At 36.4% G+C, this 17,814-nt stretch overlaps 1 protein-coding gene across 1 annotated transcript in view; it reads right to left on the bottom strand.

Moving 5' to 3' along the window:
- USH2A (usherin) overlaps window positions 1-17,814 on the bottom strand; it is a 417,498-nt gene that overhangs the window by 44,740 nt on the left and 354,944 nt on the right. The window contains exons 59-61 of the mRNA XM_084512774.1: window positions 15,395-15,553; window positions 14,051-14,213; window positions 7,204-7,558 (exon numbers count right to left, since the gene is read on the bottom strand). Of these exons, the coding sequence (XP_084368900.1) occupies window positions 7,204-7,558; window positions 14,051-14,213; window positions 15,395-15,553 (677 nt within the window). The remainder of the gene's footprint in view (window positions 1-7,203; window positions 7,559-14,050; window positions 14,214-15,394; window positions 15,554-17,814) is intronic.

Raw genomic sequence — 17,814 nt, forward strand, 5'->3', positions numbered from 1 at the left:
TAAATATCCCTCAGAAGACCTGATTATACACGTTTCACTCAGCAAAAATGACCTGTGGGAGGGGTGAAAACTGGATCCGGCACAAGGAGAAACCCAAGGATAAAATACACCAGCTATTTCCAAATAGGGAACTAATTTCTTTGTAGAAAAAAAAAAATACCTATTGATCTAGACACTCTGGTCTTGTCAATTGACTTTCTCTGTGGCATAAACTGACTCCAGGAACTTCACAGGCAGATGATGGTATTTGAGCAGTCTAAAGACCACTCTCACTAAAGACCAGCACGTGGCTCCACAGATTCGCTTTGCAGTTCATCATCCACCTGATGCACACAACCCTTGGGAAGTGGGACAGGTTGAACTCCAATCTAATACTAAATGTAGTCACTGAAAAACGTGTTAGTAACTGGAGTGACCCAGAATCAGTTCTAAAATTAAGGTTAAATACAACAACAACAACAACAAAAAGAATATCCCGTATATTATGAAGAAAATGAAGAAACTTTTGATTATTTCTTTGGGAATTGAAGTCTTATTTCACAAAGCAAACTGACAAAGAAAAATTTAGTTGTAACTTAGAGTATGTTTGAAGAAATAGTGAGAAGAACAGAAAAAGATACAAAGACTGTGAAATAGCTATAACTTCTGAAAGAGACTATCTTTTGTTTTTTATTGTGTTTAAGAAGTACTGGCATGAAAACACAAGATTGGACAAATCAGTGAAAACTGTCATGAGATGTGGAATCTGTCAGCTGTGGATTACTTTCAAAAATCTACTTCAGTTTGGTATTTGAGTCACATTAGTTATAAATCACGTGGACTGTGTGATTAGGCATGGACAAACGCAGTCCTATCAGGTTCTATTTCTGGTCCAACATTTTTTTTCAAAGGGCGAAGTTAGATTAACTTGATGTTGCACAATGAATTAGGGAGAAATTATTGAAGAAAACCTATAATGAAATAAACTTTCTTACTGTAACCTTCACTAATTCCAACCACCAGTCACCCGACAACATATTAAGACCTCACAGATGCCAAATAAACCTTTCCCTACTGCCCCGCATCCTAATTCACAAGGATTCTTTAATTCTTGGCAGAACTCCACCAGGGTCTAAAGTTATGTTTCTGTGGCTGCTGAAAGCATCCAGGGAGTCACTGAAGCAGCTTTGGTTACAGCAATAAATAGAAGTGGCTGGATCTGGAGTCTCTCTCTTCCTCTCTCCCTGTTCTCATCCAGTTCTATTACCAAGGTACTTCAAAATCAGTGAAGTTGTGCAACAATCCCTTTCATCCTTTCTGCTCTAATTAGGCAATTCTACATGTCTGTCTTGATAGGTGGGGCTTACTGAAGCACTTAATCAGTTTCTGGAGGGGCATCATAGTGCCAATCCAAATGCTTATTTAAACAGAGCTGTAGTGCCAAAACCAGCATATTCTGCAGCAGCATGGAAACAACAGAATCTGTGAGACACAGATTGCCTCTCACACTTTTTTTTTTTTTTTTTTTAATCAGCCTTCAACGTGAAGGAGCACTTGTCCTGTATTCATTCTGCACAAGCTTAACAGACGTTAGTCTAGAGACTAAAGCACAGGAAGCATTTTATATTATTGGGCTTCCTGGCAAATAAAACAATTACAGCAGTTCCAGTACAAGCCCTTCCTGAAACTGTGCTAACGAGGCTCTGAGTCTTAAAAACTGCATTTAAATCAAATGATTCATTTGCAAACCCATCACATATAGCACACACGTGGTAGGTGTGGGTCATTTCATTGAAATTAGAAAGCAAATGTCTCTATACATGAGAGGTCACCAGTTGTTGTAAGTTAAAATCTTTTCCAGTGTTAGGCATAATTAAAATACTCTAACAATGGTTTCAGTAATTTAAACATTGCAGTATTGTTGTAATATTTTTTTAGGCTTCAAGAGTTCACAATTGTTTGGTCCAATCAAATCTGGGAACACTGGAGAAGTTATCACCCATCAAGGTAATTACTTTCAAGTTGAAATAATTACTCCATCAATGTTAATGGTCTTTCAACTTCAATAAAGCACTCACCTGCCGATAATCACAGCTAACCTCTTGCTCTCATGCAATTCCCTCTCTATTTAGCGGGTTATATTACAGCCGTTAGAGTGGTCACTTGTCCTGAACAGCTGCTGAATTTCACTTTGATCGGCTGTGAACCATAAAAAAATTAGTCATCTGTGTATGATTTCCCCCTAACCCAGAAGCCCTTGCATAGCTAAGGATCTGATCTTTTGGCTGTACTAGGGCACTGCTGGAGCAGCCATCTTGTTTCTAGTTGGGGATACTTTCCACTTGCTAACAGCAGCACAGGAACCTAATTAACTTTTGCCCTCCACTGCCGTTTACAGCTTTCATTCTTTGCTAAGTAGCACATATTCTGAATTTATGGCTTGTGCAGGGATTCCTCCATTTACAGTGCAGTCCACTTCCCAGGTATCTGAAACAGGAATGTATAAAAAAGTTTTACTGGTCTCTCTCTTTGGCATATTTTTCTTGTGCCTGTGGTCTACATTCCCTCTTCTATAAGGAAGTTTTCATGTACAGTCCTGCATATTGAACTTCTGAATAATGCCATATACAAGGAGGTTAATAATCATGTTGTAAGTCACATCCAATGTTGCCAAATGCTGACTGGTCTACTAGAGGATACAAAAATGAAAGATCACACACAGATGTGTTAAGTATTTCTGAATGTGATAAATAGACTTGAGCTAACTCTGGATGCAAGATTGCAGAGATCTGTAAAATCCTGCATAGGGACCTTGTGTATATGGCAGTACTGGCCACTTTTTATTTCCAATATATGTTATATAGAGCTTTACAATAAGCAGTTGCTATTTTCTTATTTTTATTCTGGTTGAACATTTAATATACAAATTATTGTTTGGTTATTAAAGCAAAATCATGCAAGCCAAAGCCTTATTCTCCTACCAAGGCCTCTATTATTATTGCTATTCTGCAATATGTCTACAGATTTGCCTACCAGACATGAAGCATCTGCCAAGAGAAGCTTGGCCACTGTAGTTACATACCACCTCCCCAAATAATGTAAGGTAAGCCAACATATGTTCTCAACTGTTAGCATAGCTACATCCAAACCAAGGGCTTTGCTGGTGCAGTGTTATCAGCTAAGAGACATATTAATTTTTTACACCCTAAGCTGACTTAGGTATGCCAAAAAAGCCTGGTAGGATAAATTTGGCAGGAGGGCTTCATATTGCAAAACACAATGTGAGTAGATGTGTGGTTCCAGGTAGGCACAGATGTAAGATTATCAAGGAATAAGGTCTGTAATGCACACACTTCTCTCTTGCATCCTGTAACAAGCACACTGTACTTTTCATCACACGCTGCTGAGGCAGGCTTGACACACAGGCCTTAATTCTACATAACACATTAACACAGAACACAGGCCTTACTTCTACATAACAACAGGGGGCACTGCTGAATGCAGGCAGGGTTTTTCTTTACAACCCTCAGCTCCGGATGCTTTTTGCTTTCTCTTGTCCTCCAAGCATTCCAACAGCTCCACATTCTTATATTTTTTTGCTTATCTTTGTGGTTTGTTTGAATTCTCCTGCTCATGGTAAGCAACCAAGTACTTGATACAATTGTCATGGGAGAGACAGCATTACTTATCTGCTATACATCTACCAAGGAAAAGTCCAAACATTTTAACTTCACAGCCATGTTTGACACGCAGCAGTTAAACAGCTCTGATGCTTTGCTGCCATTTGTGGTACTGGCCTTACAGTAAAATCAGCTGTGGGTGCTGCATTGACAAGCTTAAGCCCTATGTTCAGAAGAGGGAAACATCATCTTTGACGATCTAGTCATTTTCTGCAGTGTTCTGTAAACGAGAACTTACTGTCAATCCATTGTCCTGTAAACACATCTGTCTTACATTAGTGTTGTCAACAAGGCCCTAAATATCATTCTCCCTTTAAAGGGTTAAAATGTATCAGGAAGACACTGTGGAAGCAGCTTGCACTATAACCAGTCTTGACTTGACTTCATTCTGCAAATAAACCAGAATGTCAGTTTAACTTGCTGTCACATACCATCCATCACTACACTCCTGGCCAAGCAAGCTAGGAAGATGTGTGACACCACTCTTTAACTGCAAACCAGCAAAATGGCTCATGTGTACATCATCTGCTTCTTACGCTGCAGGGAGATCCTCCTTCGTATGAGTGGCAGCCACTTTTACTCTCAGAATGAAGTTCTCATTTTTATCTCCATAGGCAGTGCAGAATTTCAAGGGATTGGTGATTACCTTACGGTACTGGACAGCCATAACTTCAACATGTTAATTCAAGTACAGATTAATTAACCTTCAATGGAGAGTGAATAGCTACATTTTGGGAAGGTAGACTGGGTAAGTCTGTCAAATGGTTTGAAAACCCAGAAGATGCTTCTCATTTGGCTTTTGAAATGGATGGAAAAGAAGCTGCTACATTATAACAGTCTGCAGTGGCAATTGCAAGCCCTTAATTTGTATCCTGCAGTGCCACCAGGATTGTATTTATACTTTGGATTTTGGGCAAGCATTATGTGCTGTGGCAGGCAACTGGGCTGCAACCAATGAGAGCAAGGGTGGGATCGGCTACTGTGATTCTAGCACTGCTTTTTCTCTGGAATAATCTAATGGGATAAGAATGGAGTCTAACAGATTAAATAAAGGACCGAACTCATTGCTCACTTAATACTTTAAGTCTTGCTTGTAACATGCAAGCTTGTGTGAGAGAATGACTAATGGCATATCCCACGAGGGAGCTCCAATAGAGATGCTTTAGGAGATTAAATGATTTAGCTTAGTACCCCTGAAAGCTATATTTTAAAGGGGCAGAAGTTTAATCATTGGAATGCTAGTTCCTTCAATAAAATTACATTTTAATTAAAGTGTCTCATTCACAAAGCTACAGTTAAGGGTATATCAGCAATTTTATGATAAAACTCTATTTTAAAGGGACTATAACTTTGAAAGTTGCTGTCCAGGTTTTCTCTTGTTAGGATAATTGACCTGACCTCCAGAAGATATCTTTGATAACAGAACTCCATGCACTCTATGTCAATAACTTTGATTCAAAGCTTTAGCTGTTCCGTTAGGTTCAGAAGAGGAAGGATTCAGATCTCAGCTCCTTGTTGTAAAATAGGCAACAACTCTATTGAGTTAGTGTAGTTGCAACAGCTTAAAGTGAGTGCAACTGATGGAAGATCTTTGCAGAAAGATTTCTCCCCAAATGGTAATATCATGTTTAAAAATAAAAGAGCGTAGCAAAAACTAATAATTGATAAACAGTCATGACAAAGGAGAGTACGAAAAACATGCAAGTCAGCTTCAGTGCAGCATTAGTAGAACAAACATGCATATGCTGCCAGAATGACATTTTGAGTCAGGATAATGTTTGGGGAAAATAAAGGATTTTGGAGTCAGGAAAATACTATTTCAGTAAATAATAGCTTGTTAATTTGAAAGGCCTTTAACTGATGCTGTTAAAGAAACACACTGTGGCAACATTATTTAAAAGGCCATTCTGGTAGGTTTTATTACCCACAACACAACCATCTTGGACATTTTCTGTTTTTGTTGGCATGCTTAGAAGGTATTGCAATGCATGACTAGCCAGGTCAATTCTGATGCTCAGCAACACACTGCATGCTGCTGAAGCAGAGTATTAGTAGAAGCCCTGTCATTTAAAATTTTAGGTGTTCCATCACTGTTATGGTTGTGCTTTTTTTTTTTTTTTTTTTTTTTTTTTTTTTTTTGAAACAAGTTAAAGGAGCAAAATACAACAATCCTACTGAAATTCAATACCTTTAGAATTCCAATCTACTTTAAAAGTTAGCATACCATATAACAGAAATACAATTTTTGGCTTTCAGAAGCCAAAAGTACATATTTCTATCATTCAGTTCAGAACCTGTTTTTTTTTTTTTATTTATTTTTTTATTATTATTATTATTATTACTATTAATATATCTTTAGCCATCCACCCAAGAAGCTAGACACTAAACTGTTTTGGAACTGTATGACCACAAAAGTACATAAGATTCCTGAGTTGGAAACTTTGCCCATGTTTTAATGTCAAGATTTGTCTAAGGAAGTTACTTCAAGGTTACTATACTGAGTATTCCAGAGTATGTCCTTTAGGATCCTACATGAATAACAAACATAATACTATTTAGTATTCTTAATTGGTTAGTTAGGAATTTAGAGGAGTTCCAGAATTATCCAATGTTAACATGGCCTATGAATTTCATTTAGACAAAATTCTAGGTTTATGGAGTTGAGGTGGCACTGCTATGGAAACCCAACCTTATTACAACCAGCTGAAACACTTTCTAAAAACTGTTTTCGGGAGGCTGCCAAATCCAGTAGCTATCCTCATATATAGCACTGCAGTTCTATTTCTTCTCTATATGCTGTCTTTGTAGAAGGGCTAGTATGTAACATATAGATGGGAGGAGTAGTGGTAAGTGCACTAACTACAACCACTTCTGTCACTGATTTGCATCATGTTAGTCAGTTCACGGAACCACCTGCCCTGTCTATTCATCCACATACTGAATAGGAATGTTATATTTATGGATGGTCATGTTCATAAAGTCTTTTGAAGGTAAAGGTATCTTAACAGTGCAAAGTAATGTTTTATTGTATGTAAGTGTAATGAAAGTAAAAGTAGATCTGCTTATATTACTAATGAATTATGAGGGGAATTTTTACAAAAGTGTATTCATGCAAATGCTTTGCATTTATGATCTATTTAATTACTAATGAATTCATTCAATTTATGAATCCAACTGAATTACAAAACTAGTATTAGATGCAAGAAGAGCAGATTTTGCTCTTCTTTGTGCAGATTCCGTGAAACTATTTTGACAATCAGACAAAGTATTCTCAGAGCAAGGCAGACAAAATTAAATGCATGCATTCCTCAAGACATGGCCTATTTATGTTTTTGAGCAATTGACTTGCATTTACCAAGGAATAGATATTAATGTGAAATGTTTCAGTCTTCACTGGGCTAAATCCAAAATTTAAACCAAAAACCTACTTAGCAATTGGGAAAACCCACTTTTTAAATCCATGTTAAATGAGATTTTAAAAATACCACAGAGATCAAAGCAGCATAAAAACAACCAAAACCTGGTTTTGTTGTATAGTTCTTACCATCACAGTTAGTGCAGTAACAGCTGGGATGCTCAATGTTGGATCACTGTGCTTTTCTTGATAGACTACTCGATACAGAGATATAACACCATTGGGAGAAACAGGCTGGGTCCAGTTCAAATGCACTGAGTATGGACTTGTTGCTTGTGCTTCAGGGGCTCCCATGCCCCATGGGGAAGCCTCCAGAGTTCGGGTTGAGGCCCACAGGCTGTCTACTGACCCCACAGCATTTTGGGCTCTAATACGATACTCGTAGAGAGTAAAAGGCTGTAGAGCATCAGATGCATCAACAAATTCCAAAGCTCCCTCGGTCCAAATGAACAAAAGCAACTCTTCCTGACTGCCCACAGGACGTCTGAAATGAAATCAAAAGCAATCAAACATGGTAATGGATCCTGGAGATCTAAGTTCAGCTTGTAACTCCCAAAAGTACAGAACATATTTCTATACATTACACACACATGAGGTATTACCTATAAGTCATTTTGCCTTAAATGTATTTCCGTGAACCCATGTCAGTTGCTTGAGTAGTGAAGAAGAGATTTTCAGGCAAATATTTAATCATTATTCATCCAGAATACGATAAAACACTGCAAACAGGTGTGCTGTCACACTCCGTAGTATCAGATTTACAATATAATACCACATTGTTCTTTCAGGATAGAACACATCAGGTATTTCAAATTTCAAAATTTAGAACATGAAATTTGAAGCACATTTTAAGTTGTTAAAATAATGACTTAAATTGCAATATGTGTGCAAGTTTTCAACATTTCTGAAAATCAAGCTATTTATGGAGATACTCATCTGAGGATCCCTCATTTACAGAAAATTAGCACAAATGTGAAAGAAAAACGTTACCTAGTGAACAAGGGATAAATAGAATAACATGGCCTCAAAACAAAGGCTGCGCACTTTTTTATTCTAGTTTCCTCACAATAAGCATCCCATTTGTTCTTGCAAATAGAATAAGTAATCCCTTGTGCATAAACTGAGCAGAATTTGCAGCTATACCAGAAAAACTCATTAAAATATCACAAGGAGTGCTTTTTATAATAAACTGTGTATTTTTTCCAGTGTTTTTTTTTGTTTCAAAAACACAAACTTATACAAAAATACAAGCTTAGATATATAAAGACAATTCATTGTGTAGGCTTTTGGCACATATAGATTTTTATTTTGATATTTATACTTACTTTTTCTTTATGTATATACATGTATGTATACATACACACACACATACATGTGTGTGTGTATGTAGCATCCATTCCTACTACATCTGCTTGTTTAGGACCTATTCTGAGTATCAGAGGAGATTACAGATGAGCCTCACCCCCTTTCTAATGTGGCCCCTTCTAATATATAATTTACAACAGATGTAAAAGGGAAAGCACTCATCTTCAAAACAGAGTTATCAAATCAATTCTTTCACTTGGCATAAAAATGTTTGTGTGAAATTAAGTTGGTTACATTTAAACACTGTGATAAATCTCGGTGACAGTTGTGCTTTACTGCACATGAATTTAAGTATTTTCCCTACTCTTCACAAGAACCTTGGCCTTTGCAGAACGTAAAAGCACTTTCACCCTCCTTGCCAACAACAAAAAACAAATTACATTATCTGCCACTTTTATTGCAAGTAGGGCAAATTCACAGAAGTAAAATTAGTTTGTCTGACTACCAGGTGTCATCATCACTACACACACAGAGAAGATGAAGAACATTTTTTTGGCAAGAGAAAATCTGCATTTTGCAGAATTATTTTGGTTTTTATTTTGTTAGATCAATCCCAGTATTACTTGAAAAATACAAAAATGCATATTTTTATTTAAATGGACAATCTTAGCTTCTTTGTAATAAAACATACTCAGGTACATAAGGCAAACATAAAGAATATAAAGAATAAATGTGTGTACACAGCTGTTTATTCATCCTTTGTGTGTATACATAAGTAAGGCATGTATGAGCACATTATTTTCTTCCATGAAATGAAAGAACTTTTGCCAAACTCTGAGATAAGCAGGCTATACGGGCACTGTGTATTTTAAATCGTTAACGCATTATTGAAAATACAAGTGTTTTGAGGTAAAATGTCTCTAGAGTGGTAAACCAGGCAAATTATAAGATACTGTCGTGGTTTAACCCGGCTGGCAGCTAAATACCACGCAGCCGTTCGCTCACCCTCCCCCCTCCCTCTCTGGGATGGGGGAGAGAAATGGAAAGTGAAGCCCGTGAGTTGAGATAAAGACAGTTTAATAAGACAGGAAAATAATAATAACAAAATAATAATAACAATAATAATAATAATGTTACAATGGTGATAATAGGAAAGTAATAATAATATGTACAAACAAGTGATGCACAATGCAATTGCTCACCACCCGCTGACCGATGCCCAGCCTAACCCCAAGCAGTCCGGCCCCCTCCCCCCAGCTAGCCACCCCTATATATTGTTTAGCATGACGTCAGATGGTACGGAATACCCCTTTGGCTAGTTTGGGTCACCTGTCCTGGGTCTGTCCCCTCCCAGCTCTTACTGCACCCCCAGCCTGCCTGTTGGCAGGACAGAGCAAAAGGCTGAGATGTCCTTGGCTTGGTATAAGCACTGCTCTGCAACAATTAAAACATCGGGGTGTTATCAGCACTCTTCTCATCCTAAGCCAAAACACAGCATTCCACCAGCTACTAGGAAGAAAATTAATTCTGTTCTAACTGAAACCAGGACATCTATGTTGATACTGAGAACTGGTTGGCAGAACTGGGTGAATAATGGCACATAGAACTGGAAGGAAACATTCTCAAGCAATTCTCTCTTGCAACGCAATGAAATAGATGTCTAGACATGTGGAGATACAAAATCTCCTCTTGATCCTCAAATTCCATCAGATATTTTTAGTACCAGCCCTCTGCAGAACTATTGCTTGGATCTTGTTCAATGACTTAGCGCAAGGCATACAATTCCGAAAGATGAATCGCTACTATGCCTTTTTAATGCACCTAAATACATAGTCTTCTCCCTGTGTGCTCAGAAACATGCCTAAAGATCTCTGCTGATAAGTGAATAGAGAGTATATTATAGCACAATACAGTTCCATGTAATATCTGTCTTGTCTGGCGAAGCACTGACACTTAAATGAATACATACATTTATGTTTTATAAATTCTACAAATTCTGTGATAAACAGTTTTTTCACACTGAAAGATCAAATATGCTACCAACAGTAAGCTCATCCACAGGCAAAGCTGTACAATGTAGTCTGGTTAAGTATTTAGATCTTATTACTGCTGAATATTTAATGAATGAAACTTATGGTTAGGTAAATGGTTCCATCTGTGGTGCTAAAAAACAGAGTATCTTCGTGTATGAATAAACTTTGAACAGAAGTGGTTGAACAGTCTGTAATCATTTCAATCGTCTTAAGATTTAAGATTCAACTGCTCATTTAACTGGAAGCGTTTCTTATGTACAATGAGCTGCAAAGGAGAATAACATTTCCAAGAGCTGGAAGCTGTCTCTTAATCTGCATAGTCTGATTTGCTGCTTACATTCATTTTGAAGATGCTCAGATACAGTTATTTTTATAAGGGCAAACTCTCCCTGCCCCACAGCCAATTGGAGCTAGATGAAACAAAGAGGAGAACATAATCTTCTTTGTGACAGATGACTATAGAGCTGTATGCAGAGGACTACAACACTAACTGCAACTCTTACCCCTCAGTTTCCTTATGTGGAGGAAGACTCAGTGAATCCCTGAGGTCTTAGAGGTCAACTTCTCCATATGTTTATCTTTCAACATGAACACAAAAGTAATGGTTTTTGTGGTGTCTGCTATTCCTAGGGTAAAACATTCTGAAATGATTTCGCGGGGAAACAATGCAGCACCAGCAATGTACCCCCTTCACCTCCACCCTCTCCCCCAGCTTCATATCCAACTAAACAAAGCAAGCTTCACTTGACATTTGTTTACAACACCAATCTATACACACATCTATACTATGTGATTTGCATATTTTTCTCTTTCCTTTTTTTTTTGCTCCCTATTTACAAGCATTGCTATAAAAAATGTACCAAAGGAAATTGAGACTACTGCATATAACATGCTAAGCTAGATTAGGTATTACATCAATTACAGGTATAAATAAAATCCTTCATGAGTTCTCATACCTATTGACATATCCATCCATAAGGATTTTTGTATTAAACCATCTACTAATACATGTATGTGTGCCTTGGAAGCTGTCCTTGGTGTAGTTCATGGTAATGGTATAAGGGTAAGCAATTAAGTCATCATAAAGAATCAATCTAGAAGCCTCTGCACTGCAAGTCAGAACAGTTAACAGCCATGGAGACATCTCCTGTGTCTTAAATTGCCTGTTGATTTTTTTCTGCTACATTTTCACCATCAGGATCGCTCAGCTAATGAGCTACATTACAATCTCACATACTTGTACTAAATAACATAATCTTGCTGAGCATGATGTAGACACTGGCAAAAATTCAGACTCCCTTAAGCCAGATATGAACCCAAATCCTTATAATTTTACTGGAGATATTAGGAGTCATCTTGTGCATCTTATACAGTGCATACTGGTCATCAATAGAGAGCAGTTCCATTAGCTGATGTGAAGTACATGTATATCTTATTAAAATACAGCAAGAAATATATTATCTATTTCCATAATATTATTTTTCCAGGGTAGCAATTTCTCTGTCACAACGATGTTATGTAATGATGAATGGAAAGAGAAGTAGATTAGGTGATTGTCTCATGAACCACATCTTTTCTCATTCACAATCTCTTCTAAGTTGTGGTCTTTTCTGGAAAAGTTTAAAAGCCTCAGATCTGTGTTTATTATTGTTATATGAATCAAAAATAAAATGTCACCATGTTTTTTATCATTAACTAAGATTTTAATTTTTAGTTTCTGACAAAATGTCTGTGAACTTGCCAGTGTTTTTATTAATTTGAGTAGCAAGAACGAGTCCTGACATTTTAATGCAAGGATCTACACCCATGCTAGCTCCCCAAACATTCTAGGTTTTGAGTCAAATGAATTTATTTTCTAAGTGATTCAGTAAGGAAAAGGCACATGATGAAGAAGAAATTACATGCCATAACCTCCCATGGAAATACTGCAGTTTTGCTGCTACAACAATGCAAGGCTATGTGTGGCTACAAAATGAAAAAGAACTATGTTCTTACATCCCATTTCTGATTTTTTTGCAGCTATCTGAGAAAGATTTGATATTGTTGTTGTCTAAGCACATTTAAACTTCAGCTGAAATAACTGCCAAGTGATTCATGCCTATGTAGGTGAATATAACGATTGTATCTGGAGCCCCAGTGCGCCATTTTCATTTCACTTTAAATAAAAAACAAAATGTATCTATGTCAGTCAGTGCCCTTCTGCTGTACTCAGAGGTATCAAACAGGCTACAATTATGATTGTGAAGTGATTGTGTCACATTGGAGGAAGGTTTATTGCTTTTGAGTCTGCTAGGCAGTAACACATTCTGTTTCATATTACTCTTTATATCATTGTTTGGCTGTGACTAGAATAATCAAATGCCATCAAATGCTGTCAAATTCAATTTACAGTATTTTTCATTGAAGCAGGCTTTCTGCATTATATTTCCTGTTTTCCTGTTCTATGGCTGCCATGGAATAGCAGCAGTAATCATCAGCTTTATTTACAAAACCAACAGAGTGAAGACATGTCTTAGGCTATAATGTACACTTTATTTCTCTTTATAAAGGAGAAGAACTTGGTATTTTTTGATGAGACAATTAAAAAGAGCAAAGAAAAAGGTATTTCAAAAAAAGTAGGAATTTTTAGAGACTACCGTGCTTAATGCAAAAGTGAATTTATATTAATTATCACTGCTGATTCAAAATGTAATTTGTTTCCCTGTCTTCTCAGTCAGAGCTCTAACATAATAATATGTCCCAAATTCTGTGTGGGAGGCCAGATTCAGCCCAGCATGTGTTTGCTACAAGTTTATAGTTGGAAAAAAAAAAAAGAAAAAAAAAAAAAAAGAAAATTTAGAGTTTAAATCCTTTTCTAACATGTGGCTTGAGTTTTATGTCCTCTGACTTTCTGAAGCTATTCAAGAAGCTATTCATATACCCTTCAGCAAGCTTTTAAAGAATCAATGGGCACAGTAGATGTCAGTGCTCTGCTACTTTGATAAACAAAGTAGCAGAGCACAAACATCTTTACAGAAAAATCTTCACACAGAGTTTATGAAGCCCTCTAAGGGATTGAGGATGTGTCAAGTCAACCACCTAGACAGGGCAGCTGAGTTCAAACACCAAGGAACATAAATAGCTATAATTTAATTGGAAGATTTTATAGAATGAAACTGTACTATAATCACACTCCAGATTACTTACTCATAGACAGGTACATAATTCCTCTTAGAAAACCGTTTTGTGTTAGGAACTCAGAAATCACTTCAGAGTTTGAAAATCTCAACAATAGTGAATTACTCCTACTTCCTTTCCAAATTTCGCAATTGCCCATCAGAGAGGACTGAAGAAGGTACCTAGTCATCTATGCAAACACCCACAATGAGCATTTATCTTTCAATTATTGCCTGTTCCTTTGATTTTGAAAAAAAGTGTATTTTCACCTTTTTTCTGTTACTGTAGAATAAGATTCTTGTCTCAGGTCTCATTCTCAATTTGTCTATCCCTACATCAGCATCTTGCCATAGCATTTGAAAAGCAAGAAACAAGACAAACTTTACCATATACTTCTACATTTTTTCACCTTCTAATATTCAAGGAATAAAGAAATTAACAGTTTAATATGGCTACAGAATTTGAGGTGATAAAGCACTTACCTGTGAATGAAGTAGTTAGTAATGATGCCATTTGGTGTCTTAGGTGGTGCCCATTTCACTTCTATGAGTGCAGATCCCATTGCTTTAACAATAGGTGGGCTCAATCCGCTAGGAGGTGCTTCAGCAGTTCTTGAGTATGTGCGACCACCCACTCCACACCCACCTACAAAAAGAGAAGTTTGTTTAGAAATAAGTGTTTCTTCCTTGACCAAAAAAAATTGAAAGCACAAGAAAATAATGGAAATGAAAAAAAAATAATAAGAAAATAATACAAAGCACGAGTAAATAATGGAAATATTCCAAATGGAATATTCAAAGGCTACATTTACTGGATGAAACAATCAAAGGAAGTGAAAACCAAGAGAACACTTTGAACACTTCATGATTTGAAGAGAACACTTCATGATTTGTAATAAAACAAAACAGAAAACATATTAAAATATTCACTGGTTAGGGAATCTTTTCCATGGTAAATTATTTAAATGTCCTTTCAAGCTGTCTGTCTAATCACAACTATTATACTGTCCTCACAAAACTCTTTGGGATCTCATAACGGTATTTACAATGTGCAACAATGTCTGTAGGCCAGTAAGTTATATATTAGTACAATAGGCTTAAAATAATAAAAATTTTGGATAAATTTGAGAAGGAGCCAATTTGGATTTCACTGACATGCTAGGATGACAGTGACAGAATTGGCTTTTTTCATCCATCCATTCTTTGAGATGGAATTCAGGACTGAGAATTTCTAGAGTAAGCTACCAGAAATAACAGATAGTACAGTGAAAGCTGATGAATGTCAAGTCAAGAAGCTCCCAATGAAATGGTGCCTCATTTATTTATTAAAGACTCATTTAAATAAGTGCAACTCCATCAGTGACTTCCTTATAACTTTCACCAGTGCAGGTGAGAACAGAATTGGTTTTAAAGTATTAGTTTAGAAAGATTTCAGATTTTGAGAATTTCTACTAAGTTTAAGGAATTTTTTAATCTTTGGGCTCTGCTCTAGTGTCTGTGATTAGTATTTCTTCCAGGTGAACAGCTACAGAATCCATTTTGTTCTGTATGCATATTTTCAATAATTGTTATGCTATTGCGAATAGCTTTTAATAAAAAGGTACATATTACCTAAAATACATTTTTAAAATCTCCATTTAAAATATTCATGATATAACATGGAGAAATATTTAATGCTTCATTCAGTGCTAGGCTTTCTTTTCACTAGGTAAACATTTCACTCTGATGTAGAAATACTATTTTATCTGTTTTCATGAGTTGAATCTATTTGGCAAATCTCCATTTCTTTCCAGTCATGGAGGTGAGTCTTTGAAAAAAAACTCTTACCATTCTGGCATGCTTGCAGTCTTATCTCATACAGGGTATAGGGATCTAGGCCATCCACAAAAGCAAAATGCTCCTGACCTGCTGGCTTCACTAGCAGAGCGGGGCTGCTTGCATTTAGTAAGATGTTGTATTCCAAAGGCGTACTGACAGCAAATATCCCTGTTGTGAAACAGAGAAGAACCAGTGATTATCTGAAATACTAACAACAGTGCACAACAACTTCAAAGAGACATTCATCATATGCAATTTTACATGTAAGCCCCTCTGGAGGTTTTGCCTACTGTCTCTTTTGGAAACTAAAGCCATTTAAATATAAACTGGAAAAGATCCACCTGCAGATTGTAACTGGAAGACAGACATTACAGTTCTTAGTTAAAAATCAAAATTCAATTCAGTCAATGCAAGTGTTGCAATTGCTACTTCTGGGAAGAGGAGTGACCTTATAATTGGGAATCAGGCAGCTTTTATTTCCTTATTTTGAAGAGCTAACAGCTACTAAGCACCACTTTTGGAGTGTAGAGTCATATGATCAAAGTGAATTGCCTCCATTTGGCAAATTATCCCTTGTTAGCCCAGCAGCAGTACCTGAGTGTAGGTGCTTAGCCTTTTCTACTAGAAAAGTACAGTACACTAACCAACAAACATTGGTTACAACATCATTTCATCTGATATAAAACAAACTATTAGTTTTTATTTTTTGTTGAAGAGAAATTAAACTGATTTTTACTATCTTGTTCAAATTCAAACATTTTTCCACTCTATTCATCTTCCCATGCTGTCAATTCTTTGTTTTCCAGTTCTGTTGAGAAGATGAAAAATTTAATATTTCAAGAGAACACACTAAGCCATACACCATCACTTCAGAATGACTGGCAGAAGTTCCTGGATCTTTTTGTGTTTCTTTCCACATCGCTTCTCAATGTTTTTTGTTTGTTTGTTTGTTTGTTTTCCTTTGTTTGTTTTGTTTGGTTTGGTTTGGTTTTTCTTGTTTGTTTGGCTAGTGGTTGTTTTCAAAGGGTGCAGAGAGAAGAGCTACATTAGGCTGCAGCTCTCTCTATCTCTGTATCCTTGGATTCCAGACCCATCAATATTCACAGTCAGAAAGCCTCCAGCTACTATCTAAATGAGACTCTTTTCCTTACTGGTGTCTTTGGGTGAAAGAAGAATCCAGGGTACATGAACAAAATATAACAGCAATTATTTTCCAGTAATTAGGACATGGGCTTTTCATTGTCTCTCTACTACTGTTCTACACAGACAGCAGTGGTTTCATAAAACCAAGAGAATAACCAATGAAGAGTTTGTCAGGTAAGTGTATTTCCTTCATTCTGCAGTCACTTAAGGCATAGCCCTAAGTAAAAACAAAGTACAAGAAGACATAGACAAGGTACCTTTCTGAAATGAGTCAAGATGCATCTGATTAGCAAGAGCACGTTGTTCTTTCAACACAATACCTACTTTGGATGTCACAGAGATTTCTTTGTGACTGCACCAAGAACCAGATGCCTTTAAGCAGTTCTGAGACTCATCCAGATCTCGAGAAACATTGTTTGTTAATTTGGAAAACAAGTCCCTTCTTTCTTGTAATTGTGGCTTTGGTGCATTTCTGATAAAGAATATTTGTTGATACTATCACCCTGAAGCTAATAATGCATTTTTTTCCACTGTTATGAATATGCACATTAAAAAAAATATACAGGAAATTGGAAAGATTTCAAATTTCCTCATGGTATTATAAACAGATGTACTTTGGAAGATCAGAAAAATCTTTGAAATACCAAGTTTTTACAATTCTCAAAAGAAAAGTGGGACATAAATATCCCAAAGAAATATGAATATGCTACTTCACTAGGTGCTAGACAAATGAAATGCTGTTATACTAAAAAAAATGAAAAAATAGCCCTGCACTGGAGGCATGGCTTCAAGCTTATTCAACAGCTCAGTTTTTGTGAAGAAGGTGCTGATATTAACCACTGAAGGAGGTGAAGGGAGACAACAGATAAAATACCAATGTTTTTTTTTTTTTTTCCTCAGTGTAAAGTTTCAAAGAAAAAATAATTAAGAACAGAATAACAGAAATACAGCTTTTTAAGTTGTGCAGGATACTACAAAGGAAAACTGAGAGGTGATCTTGAAGTATAGTAGATGGCTCCTGCAAGAAATATTTTTTTTTTTTGCTGAGGTAAGGTAAGGTAGTCTTCTTCTCCAGTCCTTATGACAAACCAGGTATTTCAGCAAGAAACGTCTACTAACTTATGAAGTGACACATAATTCATGTAATTCTTTTTTTTTTTTTTTTTTTTTTGCATCTGATAAGTGCATTTATTCTAGGCAAAATCACCAGAAACCTTAAAAATTTGAACTATTCAGAATACCTGAGTTCCCAAGGAAGCTTAAGTACAAGCAAGGACAGCTGAATC

Source organism: Aythya ferina, assembly GCF_964211825.1.
Source record: "Aythya ferina genome assembly, chromosome: 3".
Taxonomy (NCBI): Eukaryota; Metazoa; Chordata; class Aves; order Anseriformes; family Anatidae; genus Aythya; species Aythya ferina.